A 19,803-nucleotide genomic window follows, 5' to 3' on the forward strand; every position below is an offset into this window, starting at 1 on the left:
GAGACGGACATAGGTTGTTCTCACGATCCTCACGAATGTATTGTCTTTACAAACCATAAATAAGTATGCTGTACAATCTTTATTCTCAGTACATGGTGCGCGTTCTCCTGAATGTGTTGTAATCGGTATTGTAATCGGATGCGATGTAACCAAATGTGTTCAACACGATGTGTTCAGCGCAGCAGCGCACGCGTCTTTTCTGTCTAAGATGCACTATTTTTTCATTTTGCATAGTTGCAATCGAATCGCTCATCTGCTTGAACACATTTGACACCGACCATAGCAACACCTGTGGTGGGTGCAGTGCAATCGGTAGGAAGTTCCGCTGTGACTGGATGACGATCGATGGTTCGAAACCGCCCTATCACCAAGCAAACTCTTCACCTTTCCGGGGCTGATAAATTAGTACCAGATTGGATAAAAACACAAACTTGACACATTGTTTATTCCCTGACATCACCGTATAGACTAGATATGTGTTCGTAAACCTCAGACGAAAATGAATTGAAGTCGACTGCGTTATTGTATCCCAAACTGATTGATTAACACAAGGCGCTTTATCCACTTCATACCTAGCCTTGAGAGTACGTACTTAGAGAGGTCAAATGTCTGCAAAGAGAACAGCGCTATCTATATTCGGACCAAAACGACATCAAGCACGCTGCACTTGTGTAAGCGGGCGCGCTCGAAGCGGCGCGGCGGAGGGAGGTTGGGATCGACCGCGGAACCATCGCGAAACGCAGCGATTGACGGTGCTACTAAGGATCCCCTCTGGATCCTAACTGCTATGTTCCACCGCTCCGCTCCGAGCGCAACTGCTTACGCTGCCCGCAGAGTTCGGCGCCGCCTGCTGTTTGGTGGTTATTGAGCGCACAATTGCGAACGCTCAATAACCATCAAGAACTGTGAACTCTGCAGGCAGCCGCACGCAACTGCACTGTACTTCACATCGTTTTGACCCTGCTATACAACATCTTTTTGTTGAAGTCTTAAATTCCCGCACTTCCAATAGCTGAAGTGAGCTATAAAACTCAGCTTCTCTCCGAAAGATTTTGCTGTGCAGAAGATAGCAATTAATAGAGATAAGACTTATGGTTGGATCAAAACAGATTGAAGCTCACCGCAGCTGTGTAGGTGCCTGCGCTCGAAGCGGCGGCAATGAGGTGAGCTAGCAGAGGCCCCGATACCGATGGCTCGACCGCGCCGCTTTGCCTCGTTTTGACACGAGTCACGAGCATATATAGTTGGGTCAAAACGGTATGAAGCACGGACAGTTGCGTAAGCGGCTGCGCTCGAAGCCGTGCGGTGGAGACAACGCTTGGAATCGAGGTGGGACCATGGCAAACTGCAGAGATGGGTGCCGTACTCGATCCCAACCTACGCTCCACCGCGCCGCCTCGAGCGCAGCCGCTTACGCAACTGTCCGTGCTTCACGTCGTTTTGACCCGACTGTACATCACGGGCTAACACGTGTTCACATGCCCTGAACTCGCAAAAACGCGACGCGCAACATAAACGTGGTGGAGGTTCCAGCTGTAACCTTCGCTTCAGAACCGATTGAGAAAGCGGTTACTTTGAATTTAGCCTGGCTCGTTTGCAACACCTTTTTACTACTCACAGTTGTTCTACAGTTAGTATTTCCGTAGGTGGGAATCTTTTGTAATATTCTTTTTGTGTTCGTTCCTTTAACTTCTAGTGTTTATTTTTCCGTATGTTTCTTGTTTATTTTCTTATGTGTACTAGAAATTTGGAGCTTTGTCTTAACCCTAGGCTACCTGGAGCTTCCAATTTGTGATCATCAACCGAGCGTCGCCACGTCACAACGCTCGATCGATAATCACGTTTCCGCGAACTCTCTTGGCATTCTAACAGCATTTGACTTCATGTAATTTATATTCCACTCCTTTTAACCATCCCCATAGGAGCAATGTCCTGAAACGCTTTAACTGGTGGATGTTTTGGTGAACTCACATTGTTCGCAGTGGGATTTTTTCAACTGGACGAGAGCGATGCATCTTTAAAGACTGCGTATAACGCAAGTGATGATCTTGAGGTCTCTGTGAGCAACTATAGAGTTGGGAGTGTAGATTACAAGTACGAGTGCGGCCCCGCCTAACTCTCCCTAGTCGTTCTGAAAACAGCGTGAGAAACGACGTTTCTTTTTCTATCAACGAGGTGCGTTAGATCCCTCCACCGTTGTGCACGCCCGCGTCCGCGAGCGAGCGGTCGAAGATCGGAGCAGTCCCCTCACCTGCCTATTCAACTAAAACTAATTAAAAGATTGCTGAGCAGTTCGGCGCTGCACAAATGTGACAAGTACCTCGCAGGAACAAACGTCGTTCTCACGCTGTTTTTCAATGGTTTATTGAGAGGAATTGAGTGGGACCATGTTCGTACTCTTAACCTACGTTCTGAACTATATATTTGATCACAGAAACCACAGCACCACCAGTTTCCTGGTACACTACTTTTAATTGTGGCAGGGAACAGGGAGGAGAGAACGTGTGTCAGGCAGAGAAGTACGTTGCGCCAGACAGGTCGCGCTCACCCCCGGGGTTGAACACACCCGGGGGCAATATACGTATCATTCTTCGAATTTTTGGAGCATCGATATTGAATACTATTGCCACATCACCAGTCTCGTTTTGTAGCCACTGTACTAAAAAGTGTGACCATCGATCGGCGATCTGCTACTAAGGGAGTCGAGAGGACTTCTATTGATTTATAGTGCAGAATGGCGTATGCCAAAACGATGCATTCGAAGCTTTTTCATCCGCTCGAGTTTGAGAGCATTAGAGCTGTGCTTTCAGCCCGAAGGCGCAGTTAAGCGAGGGTTCCGCTGCGCAGACGTCTGCTGCAGACTCGATGGGAACACAAGGCAGAACGTAGATCGCAGATTTTGGCCCGGGCTGTGGCAGCAACAATTATTGAACTCAGATGCGAGGATCTTCATTATTACTGGAAGTCAATTAGGCAAGGTCCACATCGATCCTGAGATTCTAGCATATTCGAGGCTCCTTCGTCGATCCAGATGGTAGACATGAAATGTGGCAAAAATCACAAGGGGGCAAAACTAAAACTAGTTATATTTTGCTTGCCGACCTTTATCACCACACTGATTAAATGCAGTAGTGGAACTGTCTTACATTGCAGTTTCCTAGGTCCATCTTAGATGTTTAAAATCTTGAGAAATCTGAAAGAACTTCATTGGCAAAGTTTTCGAATAATTCACTTCTCAACACTTCGAAAAACCCGTATACTCGCCTTCTTTTCTACTTTCGGCTTTTAATATTATGACTGTTGCACCCTGCTGATTTCATTTCTGTGATTATTCCAATTTCGTAACATTCTCTGCTTCAACTGTTTTGTGCTGGAAATTGTGAAGGAAATTCAACAGTTATAATTAAAATTAGTCCATGTCAATTGAAAACCCGCTGTTAGCTAATGGTCTTATGTTTAAGGGAGATGAATATGATCCTTCGTGTTTGATATTAAAATTAGCTGTGTTGAGAATCCACCTAAATAATCATTAGCGGGTGATGCAATTTCATTAACTTTAACACTAAATTCAGCTTATATCTTCCAACAGGTTACTTTGTAGCTCATCATATAGATCATACAATATGTAACTTCATTGGGATCACTAGACTGAATCAGAAGAGGAGGTTAGTTAGCAAACGGTACTAGTGTGACTACTCCATATAAATAATAATAATAATAATAATAATAATAATAATAATAATAATTATAATTATAATTATAATTATAATTATAATTATATATATATATATATATATATAAATCGCTGTCACACGAAATAATCCACTAAGCCTGATAATGATTCTGTTTTTTTAATGCGTTCAAAGCTATGAAGGCAAAAATCAACACTTTTGGTTCTCTAAATAAATAAAATCGAAACAAAATTTAGATAGAATGCAAAAACTCAGAGATCGGGGAGAAAGATCGGGAACACCCGGAATTATCGGTTCACCTGACAAAGCAACTCTTTGCTCCCACACGAGTAATGAAATTCACTTCGAGCTCTTTCATTTTAGCACTCACGCGGGTGTAACGAGTTACCTTGTATAACGTATACGTATGTATAACGTGGCCCTGTTGTACTATAAACACAATTTGTCGTTTGCGGAAGAAATCAAGAAATACCGTTCAGTATCGCCATAACCATTCATAACAAGAATAATTCAATATCTTTCCACATTAACGTTCTTTTTGATTAACATCATTTCTTGTTTCCTTCCAGAACAAAATAAACTAGAATAGCCAGCGTTCTGCGTTTTCTTTTTTCGGGGACTCGACCCACAACTTCAATTCATACATTCATCAAATTCTAAACATATATATTTCATTTATATGAAGGAAGCCGCTCTATCCAGACTGCGATATCTCTGTGTGCCTTTTGCTGCACTGCAGGAAACACGCATGAGAGATCGGCTCGTCATCAGCATCGAAAATTACACCATATACTGCGGCGATGTAGATGAGAACAAAGAATGTGGCTGCGCGATAGCTGTGAGGAAAGATTACAAGAACCTGGTGGAGGAATTTGGCTCAACGTCGTCTAGATGCGCCTTTCTACGACTGCGGGATCGCGGAGGACATAAACTCTGGATCGTAAGTGCTCACGCACCTACGGAAACCGCTGAGGACAACACTAAGGACGCCTTCTATGATGAACTCAATGCGTTGATGTCTAAAATACCAAGCCAGCAGGTGGTCATTGTCGGAATCGACGCAAATGCGAAGAAAAAAAATTGGTGTTGGAGGAAAATGGTATGCAGCGGAGCGCACGTCGGACAACGGGACCGTCTGGTCGACTTGTGCGAACAGATAGGCCTCATCATCCCTTCCTTTGTTTAAGAGGAATCATCGACGCCATCAGCTCACGTGGCAGGGGTCAACCCTTTTAACGCCTGAAGAGCAGCGCAAGCGGAAGATGAGGACTCTTAAACTTCAGCTCGACTACGTTCTGGCGAGGAACATTCCTCAGTCAGATATCCGAAAATCTAGAGCTGTTTGGGACGTCGCGTTCGACTCTGACCACCGTCCAGTTCTTCTCAGCTCCAAGATACGGTTCCACAAGAGAAACCGAGGAGTTCCTCTTCAACCGAAAATCGACATGGCAGGTCTGAAAGACGATGAATGCAGAAGAAAATTCCGCCAACGTGTGTCTATTCATGTTGGAGTACGGACCAGGAAGAAGCTTAGCGATGCGGATTCCTTTACAAAGTGCATCCAGGACGCTGCAAGGGAAACGCTCCCGGTTCTATTGCCGCAGAAGAAGTTTGCCTTTGCATCTGCGGAAACAAAATCCACATACAATTCTGTATTTGTCGTGCGCAGCGCTGGTGACTTCAACCAGGAAAAGCGTCTTAGAAGGAAGCTGCGTCGTCAACTGCAACAAGACCGCGGTAACGAGTGGAAGTCAAGAGCGATGGAGTTTGAGAAGGCGTGGGAGGACAGGAACCCGCGGAAAGCCTATACTCTACTAAAACAGTATAGCGGCAAAATGAAAAGATGTTCCCCTGTCCTCAACACTGCCAGTGGGGCAGCTGTCGGTGAAGCAACCCTTCCAATTTGGAAGGAACACCTCAAGACCTTGCTGAACCGGCTAACACCGTCAGCCCCTGAACTCGAACACGTTCATAGACCGACATACGCGGTTAATGAGGAGCCACCGACCGTGTCAGAGGTCCTGGTCTGTATTCAAAAAATGAAGAATGGAAAATCTGGCGGAGACGAGACGGGATTAGCGCAGAAATGCTAAAACATCTTCCTCCGTCTGGGATTCGTGAGATGACAAAGATCATCCGTTCAATGTGGATAGACGAAAGGATACCTGACTCGTGGAGACGCGCTATCATAATTCCCCTCCACAAGAAGTTATCCGTCACGGACCCTAGGAATTACCGAGGAATCTCTTTGCTGCGTGTTATGTACAAGGTATTGGAGCGCATTATCCTGGACCGACTTATTAAACATCGCGAAGAAAAAACGCGCGACGAGCGTCTGGCTTTCGTCCTGGCCGATCTACGATTGACCGTGTTTTCATCGTCAGGAGAGTGATCGAAATCTGGCAGCAGTATTCGAAGCCAATGCAACTAACGTTTCTGGACTTTGAAGCAGCGTTCGACTCTCCTCATTGAGGCCGTCTTCTCAACGCGCTTCGCGCCGATGGAGTACCAGGAAAGTTCGTTCGCTTGCTTGATGACATCAATCAACGAACAACTGCTGCAGTTCGAACACCAGCCGGATGTACAACACCGTTTGAAGTGGTAACTGGAGTACGACAAGGGGCAGTGGCAGGACCTTTCCTGTTCAATTTCGCAGTCGACGACATTATGCGAAGAACAGTCGACCAGTGTCCTGCCGACATTGTCTTAGCACCATCATGCTGCCGCTTGACTGATCTCGAGTACGCCGACGATGCTGTTATATTCGCGGAAAGCAGTTCAAAACTTCAACATGTTGTCAACCTTGTATCGAAGCTGGCTGCAGCCTATGGACTACGTCTAGGCCCTGATAAATGCAAGCAGATGTAGATCTCTTCGAGACCTCAAACGGGAATCAGGGTGGACGAATAACCGATAGAACTCGTAGATGAGTTCTGTTACCTGGGCTGTACGCTGAAGAACAACGGCAGCTACGAGAGAGATGTTCAGCAAAGATGCGCTAAGGCCACTTCTGCATTTAACTCCTTAACGAAATGTCTGTGGTCGATCCCCATCACCAACGAAGTCAAGCTGCAAGTCTACCTATCCGGAATTCGCCCCATCATGATGTACGGATCGGAGACTTGGGCAGCACCATCAACGGTCATGGAGAGGCTTGACTGCACGGAACGAAAGCTGCTTAGACGGCTACTTGGCTGCTTTTGGCCTAGGTGTATGCCACAATGAAGATCTTTACGCAGAAATCGATGTGGCATACCGGCGGATGACACGTGGAAGATATCAACATCTTGCACCGCCTTCGAAAGCGGCTAAAGTAAATCGTCTTCGCTTCTTTGGTCATATATTAAGGAGACTGGCAGGTCGCCTTGTCTAACGAATTCTGAAGAGTTCGTCGGGTTCGAGCTGGAAGAAGCCACCTGGTCGAAAACGGAAGTTCTGGACTGAGGTGGTAAAAGAGGACCTGAGGACACTCGGCGTGGATAGGCAGTTGAGGCGAGACGTAAGGTTTCGCAGAACATGGAATAGCGACGAATGGATTGATTCTGTGCAAGCTCTCGCAGAAGATCGAGAAGGTTGGGCAGAGCTGTGTTCAAGGACGGCACACCTCGGCGAAGATGCGGGTAATCGCGTCAGGCGATGACATCAGCCCGCAGATTAAGTCAAGTAAGTAAGTCATATGAAAGAACGTCTATGCAAACCCTCAATTAGTAGGCTATACAATTCTCAGTACATCGTGTTTTCTTGAAAGCATTATTTTTTGCAACATCACACTATGCGCTACAAATGTATCCGCTCACACTAAGATTGTTTATGTGATTTTGATGAGAATCGGTAGAAGAACAATTCTTTATATCACCTATGTTTCCCTTCCTTTTTATGAGCACTCTTCGAAAGGCGCCTTTCCTGTGTCGAAGAAAACCATCTCCATAGTATGAACGTTCAGAAGTACTTATCCAACATTTTAGACGAAGTCTGCCTTCGTCTTCGAAACCTGGATATTGTAGTCATGCGAAACACCATTTGGAGGCGCCACGTCGACAACTCCTACCAAAACTACATGTTTATGGAACTCCCTGCTCCAATCGAAAGCGCGTCCCTATTGTCAGTGGGAATAACTCCAGGACTAACCACTATCATTGCGTCACCCGGAGTACCCCAATTAATCAATGGACATAACGCGTAAATTATGTCTTACGTGACATCTTCACACCCATCCCGCCACACGTCCCACCAGAAATTTATCCTGCAGAAATATCATGCACCTCAGATGCTATCCTAAATGTCATCAGCGGGTGCCCTAATTGTTTATAGCAGATAACACAGTGCAGTAGAATAAGTCTTCTCGATGATAGATGATTTTCACGTTGGATAAGTTCGGCTCAATGATTCATGCATAATTATCTTATGTTTATTAAGGAAAAGAGTTTGATTTGGAAGATAAAATGCGTTGCTGTTCTGGATGAGGCACAACTTCTTATGAACCTTTTATTTCTACATCAAACACAATCAAATGTATTAGTCAGATCACAGTGATGATTCAAAAAAGCAACCATAAAGAGCTGTGCCTAGGGACTACTGCTACAAATGTCCTGCATTTAATAAAACGACTATTCCTTCTAGGAATACACCATGCAGGAAATAATACTAACTTTTATGGTTGTCTCATTGCAACAACACCTCGCTCTTCGCCTACCCTATCCACTACGCTGTACAACTAGAAAAATACCTAGTCAGTAGCGTTGTTGGGTACAACGACAGAATAACAACATGAAAATCCGGGTTTGACAATAATAATAAACCAATATACGAAATAAGAAATTCAAAGGAATTTCTGAATCTCATCATAAATGGCCAAAACCAAGGCTCCTCCTGTTCCACGGAAAACGTTCGACAATGCTCCCTTGAACATGGCCCCCATTCCTTCGTTAGCAATAATCTTCTTAGCACAATCAAGAGTGTTCTTGTAAAGGACGTCTTTTCGACCTGACTGCATCATCATACGACGACGAACAGTGTCCCAAGGATATGAAAGGATACCAGATCCAACTGTGACAACCTAAAACGGACAGCAGTAAAAACTTGATATTTTGTTTGTTAAAAAAGCAAGTTGACCAACCTGAGCGATTCCCCAAGCGACGAAGAAGTTGAGTTTTCCGTCGGATGCAAACACCATCTTAGCGGTATCGAACATTCCGAAGTAGGCTGCACGATAAATAATAATACCCTGCACAGAGACGAAGAAACCACGGTACAGTCCAATAGGTCCATCAGACTTGACTACTTTGACCAAGCAATCAGCCAATCCCTTGAACTCTCGGTTTGCACCTTTACCAACATCGGCAGCGAGACGTGTTCGAGCGAAATCGAGAGGGTACACAAAGCAGAGAGATGTTGCTCCAGCAGCTCCTCCAGACGCAAGGTTTCCGGCAAAGAACTTCCAGAAATCCTTTTTTTTGTCGAGACCCTCCAGGAACATCTTCTTGTATGTGTCCTTGAAGGCGAAGTTCAAAGCCTGGGTGGGGAAGTATCGGATAACATTGGCGAGATTTCCTCTCCACAAGGCTGCGAAGCCCTGCTCCTTTGGCACGCGAACGAGGACATCGATGATACCCTTGTACCGCTTATCAACTGCAATAGTGCTTGATGCATCTTGTACCTGGAAAACCAAAAATAAGTGACATATGAAAGTGGCAAAAAATGATGTAGAGTCATCTCACCTGCAGAAGAAGCTTCACACGCTCAATCGGTGCCACAGCTGTCTTGGAGATCGCAGCAGCAGTACCTTAGAAAAAAGCTTTTTATGGAGTGCTGAGTCGCAATCACAGTGCATCAAACAAACGTAAAGAAGCCTAAGACGAGGACAGAGCAGCGTACCTCCTGAAGCCAAATCGATGAAGAATTTCTTGGCGTCAAACTTGTCCGGCATGTTGCAAATAGACGAGGTACTTCGGTGGCAGGTTTTTGCCTAGCCTGGCGATAGCAAAGAAAAAGTAACATGAAAGAAATCCCCACCCATCACTGATCCATTCCAGTTTTTGCCCCCTCGCTGGTCCTGGCACGATTATGTCCTGTATTAATTTGAATCTTGGCAGCGCAGCAAATCCTACTCTTTCGTACCTCTGCGTTGATGTGGTGTGGTGGTCAAATCCTGGTGTTTATTATTGCTTTATGTCTTAGTTGAAAAAGTTGTTCAATCTAGCTTCCTCGCTTCACCTGGAAGTGGTATTTCTGTCCTTCTGTTGTCTATACACATTTCAGTGCAGTTGGGATGCCATCTGATGCAAAGAAGGCTAGGGACGCTGCAAAAAAGGCTGCTGCGAAACAACAAAAGAGTAATAGAGGGAAGAAGATAGAACCGAAAGAAGATGTTGCCGACGTTCAGCAAAATGGGGAGACTAAGGCAAGCTCTGTGAACAATGCTACTTTGAATGATAAAGTAGAAGGTACGACCATCTTGCAATATGCGGTTAGTTTCGCTGTCCCACTTTGCCCTCGTTCCTTTGTAGAGAGGCAGAAAAGTATCACTTTCTCTATTCTCTGGTTAATTTTGCATGCTGTGTTCAGCTCCGCTTGTGAGATGTGTTGTTATATTCCTATTCAGGGTTAATCGATGCTGCAGCAGATACGCTGCAAAAGATTGAATTAGAAAATGCCCAAGCCAGATCCGTAGCTGGAGCATTGACTTCGAATCCCAGAGGTCTTGATCACAAAGTAGAGAGCCTGACTGTGAGTTCCAAGTTTTGCACATCACACCTATTCTTATTCTTTCTTCTTCTCCATCTTCTATGAAACTTCATGTTGTATCAACGTGGTGATTTGAAGTTCAAAACACTGTAGATATCGTTGATTTCTCTTCCCTATATGTCATTCGTTGGAAAATCCCTTCTTTTTTGACAACTGCATTTCAGATCACATTTCATGGCCGAGAAATTGTTGTTGATACTAAATTGGAACTTAATCGCGGTAGGCGATACGGGTTAATTGGTCTGAATGGTAGTGGTGAGTTCTTTGTTTGATTAGTGTTGTTTCGTTTCGAGCTTTCTATTCTATGTCTTTTCAAGGTAAATCAACGATAATGCATGCCATTGTAAATCGTGAACTACCTATACCTGAAAGCGTGGACATGTATCTGGTCTGTTTTTGCATCTCTTAAAGGAGCTGTTTTTGACAATTTTACAACTTAGACTGTTTGTTGTGTGAATCAAAAGTGTTTTGCGTTCTGGAAAATTATTTCCAGAGGTTGCTCAGCATCGGGATTGATAGTCTGTTTACCTTTTTTCCAGAAATTTTCGAAGTCTTAGAGCTCAGAATCCTCCGAATCTTCATGCTCATGGTTTCTAAGCGCTGATATTTTTGTAGGTTTCTCGTGAAATGCCCGCATCAAACATGACAGCTTTGGAAGCCGTTGTTGACGTAGACACAGAAAGGAAGGAATTAGAACATCTTGCAGAGGAGCTCGCTGCGAATGCCGATGATGGTACAAACTTACTCATTCGTCATTCTTTGTAATATATATATATATATATATATATATATATATATATATATAAATATAAGAATATATATATATTATATATATATATATATATATTCAAGAGAGCCAGGAGAGACTTATGGACATATACGAGCGGCTTGACGACATGGACGCGGCGCTTGCTGAGAAGAGAGCTGCCGAAATTCTGCATGGTTTGGGCTTCACAAAAACAATGCAAATGAAAATGTGCAAAGATTTCTCAGGTTTGGTACAATATCTACATATTTATTCCTTGAAAACTAAAAGACTCAAAAATCTTGTTTTAGGAGGATGGAGAATGCGTATTGCTCTTGCCCGAGCTCTTTACCTTAAACCGTCATTGCTGCTGCTTGACGAGCCGACGAACCATCTTGATTTAGAAGCTTGTGTTTGGTTAGAAGGCGAACTAAGCAGATACAAAAGGACACTCCTCATTGTATCACATTCGCAAGATTTTATGAATGGCGTTTGCACTAATATAATTCATCTCTTCCAAAAGAAACTGGTCTATTATACGGTAAGTTACTGTTCTGTCCCTTCAGCTACCTTATGCTCGCTTTTGGTACATTGCTCAGGGTAACTACGACCAATTTGTCAAAACTCGCATCGAGCTACTTGAGAATCAAATGAAAAGATATAATTGGGAGCAATCGCAACTACAACATATGAAAGTGAGTGGTTCGACTTTGGAAGTTAATTCTTTACGAAGTTTTTTTTCTTTGATTAGTAGTCGATCTCTTTCACGTTTACGAAGGATAAAACGAAAGTGCGTAAGGTGGATCTCATCACTTATGCAGACGATACGGATTGCTGCTGCGGTAATTACACAGCGAATCCACGTTCTTTGCTTTCATTCCGTCACACTTATGGGTGTGAGTAATAGTCTCTTCTTGTAAACTCGACCCTCTAAGTGTTCTGATACTGACCATTCCCGAGTTCGTAAGGAGTCCTTCGAACTTCCTGTGATGCTTGCGGAGTATGAATCGTATGTGATGTAAGAACCCGAAATGGAAAATTTCCGCCAACGCTGCGTTTATTGAATCTGGAACGGACGCCTATCCTTCGGGTCCTTCTGCTGCTACATTTCTTCGAACAGCGGTCCAGGCGTTTCAGAATTGTGTGTGGTCGTGAACGTGCTAAAGCTGCTTGCTAAAGGCTTCTTTCAGTTCATTTGTTCCATAAGACATTTTACTGATGTCTTCATTAACTTCTTCTTTGCTTGATGTTATGCTCTCATCACCTATGTCTATGAAGTGCTCTGAGAGTTTCTTCCGCCAGATTCCCGTTTGAATATTAATGTGGTTTTTTTCAGTCAGCAAAATTTGTGTACTAAATCTCTTAGGTCGTGCTTCAGGACTATTGAGTAGATGGCAATCGAACAATTACTCTGAAATAACCTTTCGTTCATTTTGATAGTATCTTATATTATTCATCTTGAAGTACACGCTTCTTTACCCACTCTGTAAAATTGTTTTCAAAGCACTTTCTTTGTAGGATTATGTTGCTCGCTTCGGTCACGGTTCAGCAAAGCTTGCTCGGCAGGCTCAATCAAAAGAGAAGACCATGGCAAAGATGATCGCTGGTGGTTTGACTGAAAAAGCTGTCGCTGAAACGGTTCGTTTCACAAAATTGCAAAATTGCAAAATTTGCTGCTTCCAACTCTGTTCTACATTTGCGTTTGCATTTTTCCCAAAAGACAACGAATTCATGAAGGATACTTCTCCTAAGTAAGATTCAGGAGTAGGTTGTTGTAGTTTTACTGCTTGAAAACAGATCCCCTTTGGAGCCTACCTCTCAAAGAAAGAAAAATTGTTTATTTTTTTTTTTAATATTAATGATATTCGCACATAATTTGAAGTATTTGACATTGCCGATATACAGCTAAGATTGCTATGCGGCGTTCAAGCACATGGTTACATATCCTTTAGTAAGACTTCGATGTTTTTGTTCAAGAGGTGACTAGAAACGTTTTTTCGGATGAAATATATAGAAGAAGGTTTACACCGCAAAAGTGTTGAATTAGTAGTCATGCAGACTTTGTTTTTTCGAAAAGATAAAAAAAAATTGCTTCACAATATCATTCAAATTTGTCAGCAGCTTTGACGAAAAGTCTGAAAAACCCTAAATACGAACTTTTGTCTTTTTTTTAAACCATGGTGGGTAAGTTGCAAAGTAGGTCACAAAATTTTCTGCAGTTCACTTCTAGGTTTCACAAGAACTGGAACAGAAAGAGATGAGATCCGCTTTTATGGAAAACCATCTTCTCTGTCCACTGTAGTTAAGTTGGTCTGGGTTTTAAATCTGCGTATGAGTATAGATATCCTGTTCGATATGTAGTGTTTCGAACTTTTTTAAACGGTGATGTGAGTTTGGATATGAAAAATACGTCTACTTAGCGCTCCATTAGATCACAATATCGACTTGCCAGGCACGGACTTATGAGGAAGTTTTTTTTTTTTTGACAGAAAATGGTTGCTCGCAGCGTAATGCAATTTTATCGAAACATTGCAAGCTTTCATCGATCCGCAGGGTGCAATAATTTTAGAAAGTGGTAGTGAAACGTCGGATAAAAGTATTTTGACAATTGTGACTTGTGCTCTACTTTAAAAAGGAGATTTCGTGTTTACACGTTTTTATAGTGTGGAAATTTGAAAATGTGAGAAAAATAAACATGCTGGAGAAATGCCATTTGTTTCTTTAAGGTGAAGCAATTTTATTTCTTTGATGCTGGCCCTATACCACCTCCTGTCATTATGGTTCAACACGTTTCGTTTCGTTACAGTGACAGCACGGTAGGTCTATCATTGTTATTTCTAAAATGGTCTAGAAGTCGTCACATTTTCTTTGCAGCCATGGATCTACAGGAATATCGACTTTGGTATCGATCTTGACACGCGGGTGGCGCTTGTAGGTCCTAACGGAGCTGGAAAGTCCACGTTGCTCAAGCTACTCTGCTCAGACGTAATGCCGACAGATGGGCTGATTAGGCGGCATTCGCATGTGAAGATTGGCAGATACCATCAGGTAATATGTTTTCTTCAAGTTTTTCCGTTCCATTTCAGACGCTCAGACGATTCAAATGAATACACCACTTTTTTTGAAGAAAATTTCGTACACACCAAGTACTACACTTTTTGTTTAGTTTTTCTTTCTTTTTCTTTTCGAGGGAGTTGTGTTCTACCATTATGCTTGGCTCTGGTTTGCCGTCTAAGGGAAGGCGGTCTCCGCCGACCACTGCAAACTCTTCGGAGCTTTTTCATGATTATTTCGACAGTTTTCATTCTTTTCTGCATGTTAATGCATGAGTTATTTTCGCAGTGAGAAGTCAATTTTGAGGTAACAATTATGAACACGAGATCACCGCTAATAGTGTTTGAGAAGAATTAGACAGTCGTAGCACCAGTTTCAGCTGTTTGCTGGTCATCAGCTTTCAGTTTTTTTTTCCCGCTGTCTCCAATTCCGCTGCAGTTTCAGCAGCTTTCTTCACAGGGTTTCGAATCATGTTCGAGACTGGGGTACCCTTATGGCGGTAAGCTTAGGTGTAGTGGCGGCGAAAGGTGTTTTCAGTTCTTCAGGGTAGCCGCACTCTCATCTGCATCCTGAATTTTCAGCTGGATATCTGGGATGAGTCCTTTCAAATCAACAATCTCTTTTTCTAGATCAACCCTTTCTTTTTTTGGTTCAGTCGTATACGCCAAGTTCTTCTCAACGGACTCTTTTTTGCCTTATGATAATATTCTGACGCTTATCCAAAGTCCTAGTTCAGTTTGTACGCGAGTGAATGTCACATACGTTTGTGCAAGAACTCTATCACCTGCTGAAAGGTGAAGAAGTTGATGTTGGAGGGCACTTGTGAGGGCATCAATATCCTGCTTATAATTCTCCTCTCCAGTGGAATTTTCTGCTAGGGAAAAGAGGACGAGAAAGATGACTCCTTTCAACAAGCTTTTTTCGGCCTTGCGTGGTTCCCATTGTTTTGTTGGTTCCTGCTTATCGCAAATATTACGCGCTAACTCATGAACCTCCCAAGCTGTCTGGAGCAAGTCTGGAAGTTTGGTTCTTCCTCTGTATCATCTTTGGTATCATCTTTGGTTTCTTCGTCTTAGTGGGTTCCGCAGCGTCACCGTCGTCATCCATTGACTCTGTACCTTCATCAACTGATCAAACTTCAGTTGCTGCCTCGGTAGCTTCTTCAGCTATCTCAGCTGAGGCGGCTCTTCGGAGGATTCCTTAGCTTCTGCCTTTTCTTCAGCTTCGGATACCTCTTCAGCCTGTCCTTCGCGCGTAGAGTCTTCAGAAGTTTTTTTATTTTTCGTCAGCAGGCTTAGCTTCCGATTCAGCCGACGATTCTTCTTCAGTCAACTTCTACTCCTTTTCAGACTCAGCCTCATTGTTGTGACTTGTTGTTGTTGTTGTGACTTCACTATCTCCAGTGGCTTAGGCCTTCGCCTTTTCCAACGATTCAGCATTTTCTGCAAGGGCTTCTCCAACTTGCTTTCTGATCACTTCACGTTCGCATCCAGTAAGCTTCTGAGGATTTCCGATGGGTGTAGTGTAGCGGTTAGAGGTTCTGCTGCCTGCACGATCGATCGGTGGTCCGAATCCGACGTAGTGCTCGCCAAGTCTTTCATCCCCCGTCGTCGATAAATTGGTACCAGACTTGTCTGGGAGGATAAGAACACTGACTAGACACATCAGCTAGCCACCGCAAGTCATTGTGTAGGCCAGTTATACGTTCGTGATCCTCAAACGATTCTGAATTGAAGTGAACGTTAGGAGGCATCCCAAGCGGATTGATTAACGCCAGACACTTTATCCTTTTATACTTTATGGTGCTGAGGGAACCGAAGTGTGTACAAGAGTGGCATGTTCTAAAGTGTCTCGTAGGGGCTGAAGCGGTTTCCACGCCGTTTTTAGGACGATTACGGGAAATTGAGCGGGGCAACGCCCATATTCGCAATCTACTCCTCAACCTCTATATTTACTCACAGAGACCCCAGCATCGCCAGTATCGTGATACGCTGCCTTCAATAGCACGTGTTAATAACCAACTTATGACCAGAGTTCTCTGCTGTTGGTGGAAGCGAAGGAATGTTTAGCTTAGCGCGTAAATGATCTGGCATACATTGCAAGTGCGCGTCATTATGCTTGAATGCGTTCTCTATATCTCTCCTTATTTTCTATTTGTTTTTCGTTCAACGTTTGTTTGTGTGTTCTATCATGGAAGTGTTATTTTCGATCATTTTAATTCTGTGTGTGTCTGACCTGTCTGTTGGAGCTTTCCGAACCTTTCCGTATGTCATGAGATTTTTTCTCAAAGGGGTCCTTGTTTCGAAGAATTTTTGTTTTAATATAGAAATGATAGACGGTCACTGTTGCCGTTTTTGCTATGTTGTTTCATTGTTTTTATGAAGATGTCATCTTTTTGTTCATCATAATATTTCAGTTGTTCGGTCCTTCGTTAGTTGCTTCTATTTCTAGTAGTATATTGTGATGGCAAAGAAAAGTCATTCACAAAATCGTAAAAAGAGATCGTCTTCCGTTTCTTCAAGCCTCAACACAGCAGTTCGATCGACTGCTGGTACCTCACGGACACTTAGTCGTCGTGATGGATCTGAAGTAGCCTCGGATTTCTTACCGTCATCGTCCACATACTTTGCAGGTGATTTCATTTTTTCGTTTGGTATACCCCCGTCTTTCACTTAATTCTCTCCGTATTTTTGGAACTTCTTTTTATGTAGTTACATTGCGTCGGTTGCATTCACGCGAGGTTTTTTTTTTCTTGGAGCCTGAGATAGTCTCTGAGTTTGAGCTCTCGGGGCGATATCATGCTTGTTTTTTTTTTCTTCCGCGAAACTTCTGGGTGGGTGTTTCATCCGCATATTTGCACCATTAGCACCTACCGCTCACTGACCTCCTTGGAATCAGAATTACCAACACTATATTTTCTTTTCGTTTTTGTGGTTAGTTCCAAATTTCTGTAAACTTACCTCAAACCATCATTCGACTAACCCGTTGCAGCGATTGCGGTTGCTTTACTAGTGCAGTGCTAAGATGTCTGACTGTTAGGCATTACCTAACAATTTCCAGAACTTTCAGCGGTATGATTTAGTTCCTTTCAGCTGACAATCCAAAGAGCGGTGAGTTATCTGATGACAAAGCTACTCAAGTTGTTCCACCATCCTCTTCTGATGGCACTCTTAATATCGTTAAGTCGGAAAAAGCGCAACTCAATCCCGGGTCCATAAAACGAAATATCAAAGTCAGTAATATAGTTGCCGTTGTCTGATTTTTATAGCTCCTTTTAAGAGAGAACACATTTCTGCACTGTTTAGGCAACAGTTCTCACATTCCGCGCCATTGTTGATCGACCGTACGTGGCTCGTGTTCAGTTGTTACTCTGTAACATTTCTGATCGTGCTCTTTATTTTAAACTGAAGAGCAACGTGGGCAGCAACGTTTCTGTGCGTTTTCCTTATTTTGTTGCAGTTTGAAAAATGTGAATAGCGGCAGTGCTGAGATGTATGAATAGCAGTTGCTTCCAATTTATTTCGTAAGAAGTGATTTCGCAACTTGTCAAGAATACAGTCATTCTTACGAATTCGAAACCCTGATTTGTTTAAGTTTTCATTTCACTGTATAGTGATGGCTGTTTCCAGGCTTTACCTGCTGGTAGTGCTCAAATAGCTCCACATGCACAAGTCCGACTAGTTCTTACCTGGACAAGACCTCCACAGTACGAACATTGGCGAGATGTACCGCCACCGAAACTGCTTATAGTTACGAAATTTTTGGATTCTTCTAGTAAAGCTGATTCATCGCAGACTTCTATTCGGCTTATTGTAAGGGACATTACTTTTGTTTGTTTGTAGACTTCTGGTTACTCATAGGTTCACATTCACTCCTTTTTGGCACACCGTTCATAGGCACGCGTAAGCTCTACGAAAACATGCTACGCTTCCAATCCACCTGTGGAGCAACTTCTTCTAGATGCTGTTGGTAAAACAGAGAGTATGGAAGTATCCTCGTATGTTTTCCTTGCGAAGTATATCCTTTCTCACTTCTTTTTGTGGGGAGGTCGCTTCTTTTTTGAATTCTAGCAGCCGAGTTCGTTTTTCTAGTTACTTGGTATGTTCCAGAGTTGTGCAGGACGCAGGGGTTCGTACACCGGAAAAGAGTCAGGACCTGCAGTCTGTACGAGCTGCTGATGCGAGCAACAACCTTGCAGATTTTCTCAATGGATTGACTGATCGTGGATTACTCGTCCTAATCCTTATTCTGCTTGCTTTTATGTACATTATCAGTAGACTGCTAGATAAGAATAAGAAGAAATAAGACATGAATTGTTCGAATTGCATATCTTCTCGTAATTATTCAGCTGGATGTGCGGATTTCTTTACTTGCAGATGGGTGACTATCACCTACACGTTGTACTAAGAATCATTCCTACTAGAAACCTGTCGTTTGTACAGATAAAGTGTCGAATAAACGTTGTGATAACTTTCTTCACATATATTTGTTATCATGCTAATGCAAACACGCTTATGAATTAGTTCACTTTTTTTTGCAGTCTTCATCCTCTTCTTTATTTTTTGTTTAGCATCTACACGAGGAACTTCCACTAGAGAAGTCTGCACTCGAATTCATGATGTCTTCGTTCCCAGAGGTGAAGGAGAAGGAGGAGATGAGAAAAATTGTCGGGAGATATGGCATCACCGGTCGTGAACAGGTAGATCTTTCCAACCCTGTCTGGTTCGATCTCTTTCATACAATTTTCTTGCATGAAAGGTCTGTCCAATGAAACAACTGTCTGACGGTCAACGTTGTCGTGTTTCCTTTGCTTGGCTCGCATGGCAGCAACCTCATCTACTTCTCCTTGATGAACCTACGAATCATCTTGACATGGAATCCATAGACGCGCTAGCTGAAGCCATTAATTGTTTCCCTGGTGGAATGATCCTGGTTTCCCACGATTTCCGACTTGTTAGTCAGGCAAGTTTTAATTCTTCGACTCATTGTATTTATTCGCGCTTACCATTTGATTTGTGTCAATGGATTGAATGTTTATTAGAAACAATTTCCTCTATTCCTTCATACTTGCTACATAATAGTTTATTTACTGGCTTTCAGGTCGCGGAGGAAGTTTGGGTCTGCGATAATCAGACCATTACGAAGTGGGAAGGTGATATTTTCTCTTTTAAAGAGCACCTTCGGCGTGAAATCGACCGAGATATCCGAGCACGCGAGAGAGGCCTTACCAAAGAGCGTTAATATGCGTAAAATCTGGGAGTGCGTTTTCACCTTAAACGATTCGCTTGTTCCTGGTTTTTGTTGTTTCTATTGATAGTTCTGATCGTTTTGTTATGGTTGTTCAGTTTGTTGTTTTTTGATAGGTCTGTTTGCAGCTTCGTGCTGTTTATGCCGGTTTTGTTTTAGTATATTCTACCGATGCAACAACTTATAATATTCATTTATTATTTTATTTGGTGGAAAGCGTTCCTTTTTATCATGTGTGAATAACGATGGCATACGTATGAATAAATTCGGAATTCGATCTTTTATCGATGCTGTTGATCTGGAGTTTTCGGTCACATTGTG

The 19,803-nt window shown here is 43.0% G+C and overlaps 6 protein-coding genes across 12 annotated transcripts; 4 read left to right on the forward strand and 2 right to left on the reverse strand.

Moving 5' to 3' along the window:
• Positions 1-4,440: 4,440 nt before the first annotated feature.
• Positions 4,441-5,785, forward strand: RB195_010859 (uncharacterized protein; the record flags this gene model as incomplete). 3 transcript variants are annotated; one of them, XM_064192031.1, is made up of 2 exons in its annotated part: positions 4,441-4,791; positions 4,880-5,785. In XM_064192031.1, the coding sequence occupies 2 exons, from the start codon at positions 4,441-4,443 to the stop codon at positions 5,783-5,785; spliced, it is 1,257 nt and encodes a 418-aa protein (XP_064049612.1). The 3 variants fall into 3 exon arrangements, with proteins under 3 accessions (XP_064049612.1, XP_064049613.1, XP_064049614.1); XM_064192029.1 differs by lacking the exon at positions 4,880-5,785 and having other exon boundaries at positions 4,441-4,878; XM_064192030.1 differs by lacking the exon at positions 4,441-4,791 and having other exon boundaries at positions 4,955-5,785.
• Positions 5,786-5,814: 29 nt separating this feature from the next.
• Positions 5,815-6,560, forward strand: RB195_010860 (uncharacterized protein; the record flags this gene model as incomplete). 2 transcript variants are annotated; one of them, XM_064192033.1, is made up of 2 exons in its annotated part: positions 5,815-5,947; positions 6,166-6,560. In XM_064192033.1, the coding sequence occupies 2 exons, from the start codon at positions 5,815-5,817 to the stop codon at positions 6,558-6,560; spliced, it is 528 nt and encodes a 175-aa protein (XP_064049615.1). The 2 variants fall into 2 exon arrangements, with proteins under 2 accessions (XP_064049615.1, XP_064049616.1); XM_064192032.1 differs by lacking the exon at positions 5,815-5,947 and having other exon boundaries at positions 6,193-6,208; positions 6,256-6,560.
• Positions 6,561-6,724: 164 nt separating this feature from the next.
• Positions 6,725-7,332, forward strand: RB195_010861 (uncharacterized protein; the record flags this gene model as incomplete). Its single annotated transcript, XM_064192034.1, has 3 exons — positions 6,725-6,833; positions 6,902-7,005; positions 7,078-7,332. The coding sequence occupies 3 exons, from the start codon at positions 6,725-6,727 to the stop codon at positions 7,330-7,332; spliced, it is 468 nt and encodes a 155-aa protein (XP_064049617.1).
• Positions 7,333-8,511: 1,179 nt separating this feature from the next.
• RB195_010862 (uncharacterized protein) lies at positions 8,512-9,618 on the reverse strand (the record flags this gene model as incomplete). Its single annotated transcript, XM_013453150.1, has 4 exons — positions 8,512-8,748; positions 8,809-9,348; positions 9,410-9,474; positions 9,567-9,618. 4 exons carry the CDS (start codon positions 9,616-9,618, stop codon positions 8,512-8,514), a joined length of 894 nt encoding a protein of 297 aa, XP_013308604.1.
• Positions 9,619-9,960: 342 nt separating this feature from the next.
• On the forward strand, positions 9,961-19,476 carry RB195_010863 (uncharacterized protein; the record flags this gene model as incomplete). Of its 4 annotated transcripts, XM_064192038.1 has the most annotated exons (21): positions 9,961-10,135; positions 10,294-10,418; positions 10,601-10,691; positions 10,754-10,824; positions 11,052-11,169; positions 11,289-11,429; positions 11,493-11,722; positions 11,781-11,876; positions 12,700-12,819; positions 13,908-13,997; positions 14,056-14,229; positions 15,312-15,388; positions 16,758-16,867; positions 17,328-17,467; positions 17,541-17,669; positions 17,865-18,047; positions 18,132-18,232; positions 18,345-18,468; positions 18,806-18,934; positions 18,994-19,197; positions 19,336-19,476. In XM_064192038.1, 21 exons carry the CDS (start codon positions 9,961-9,963, stop codon positions 19,474-19,476), a joined length of 2,769 nt encoding a protein of 922 aa, XP_064049618.1. The 4 variants fall into 4 exon arrangements, with proteins under 4 accessions (XP_064049618.1, XP_064049619.1, XP_064049620.1 ...); XM_064192037.1 differs by lacking the exons at positions 15,312-15,388; positions 16,758-16,867; positions 17,328-17,467; ... (2 more) ...; positions 18,132-18,232; positions 18,345-18,468; XM_064192035.1 differs by lacking the exons at positions 15,312-15,388; positions 16,758-16,867; positions 17,328-17,467; ... (5 more) ...; positions 18,994-19,197; positions 19,336-19,476 and adding an exon at positions 14,542-14,592.
• RB195_010864 (uncharacterized protein) lies at positions 15,643-15,900 on the reverse strand (the record flags this gene model as incomplete). The annotated part of the gene is made up of 1 exon (XM_064192039.1): positions 15,643-15,900. The coding sequence occupies one exon, from the start codon at positions 15,898-15,900 to the stop codon at positions 15,643-15,645; it is 258 nt and encodes an 85-aa protein (XP_064049621.1).
• Positions 19,477-19,803: the final 327 nt, after the last annotated feature.

Source organism: Necator americanus, chromosome III (genome assembly GCF_031761385.1).
Source record: "Necator americanus strain Aroian chromosome III, whole genome shotgun sequence".
Taxonomy (NCBI): Eukaryota; Metazoa; Nematoda; class Chromadorea; order Rhabditida; family Ancylostomatidae; genus Necator; species Necator americanus.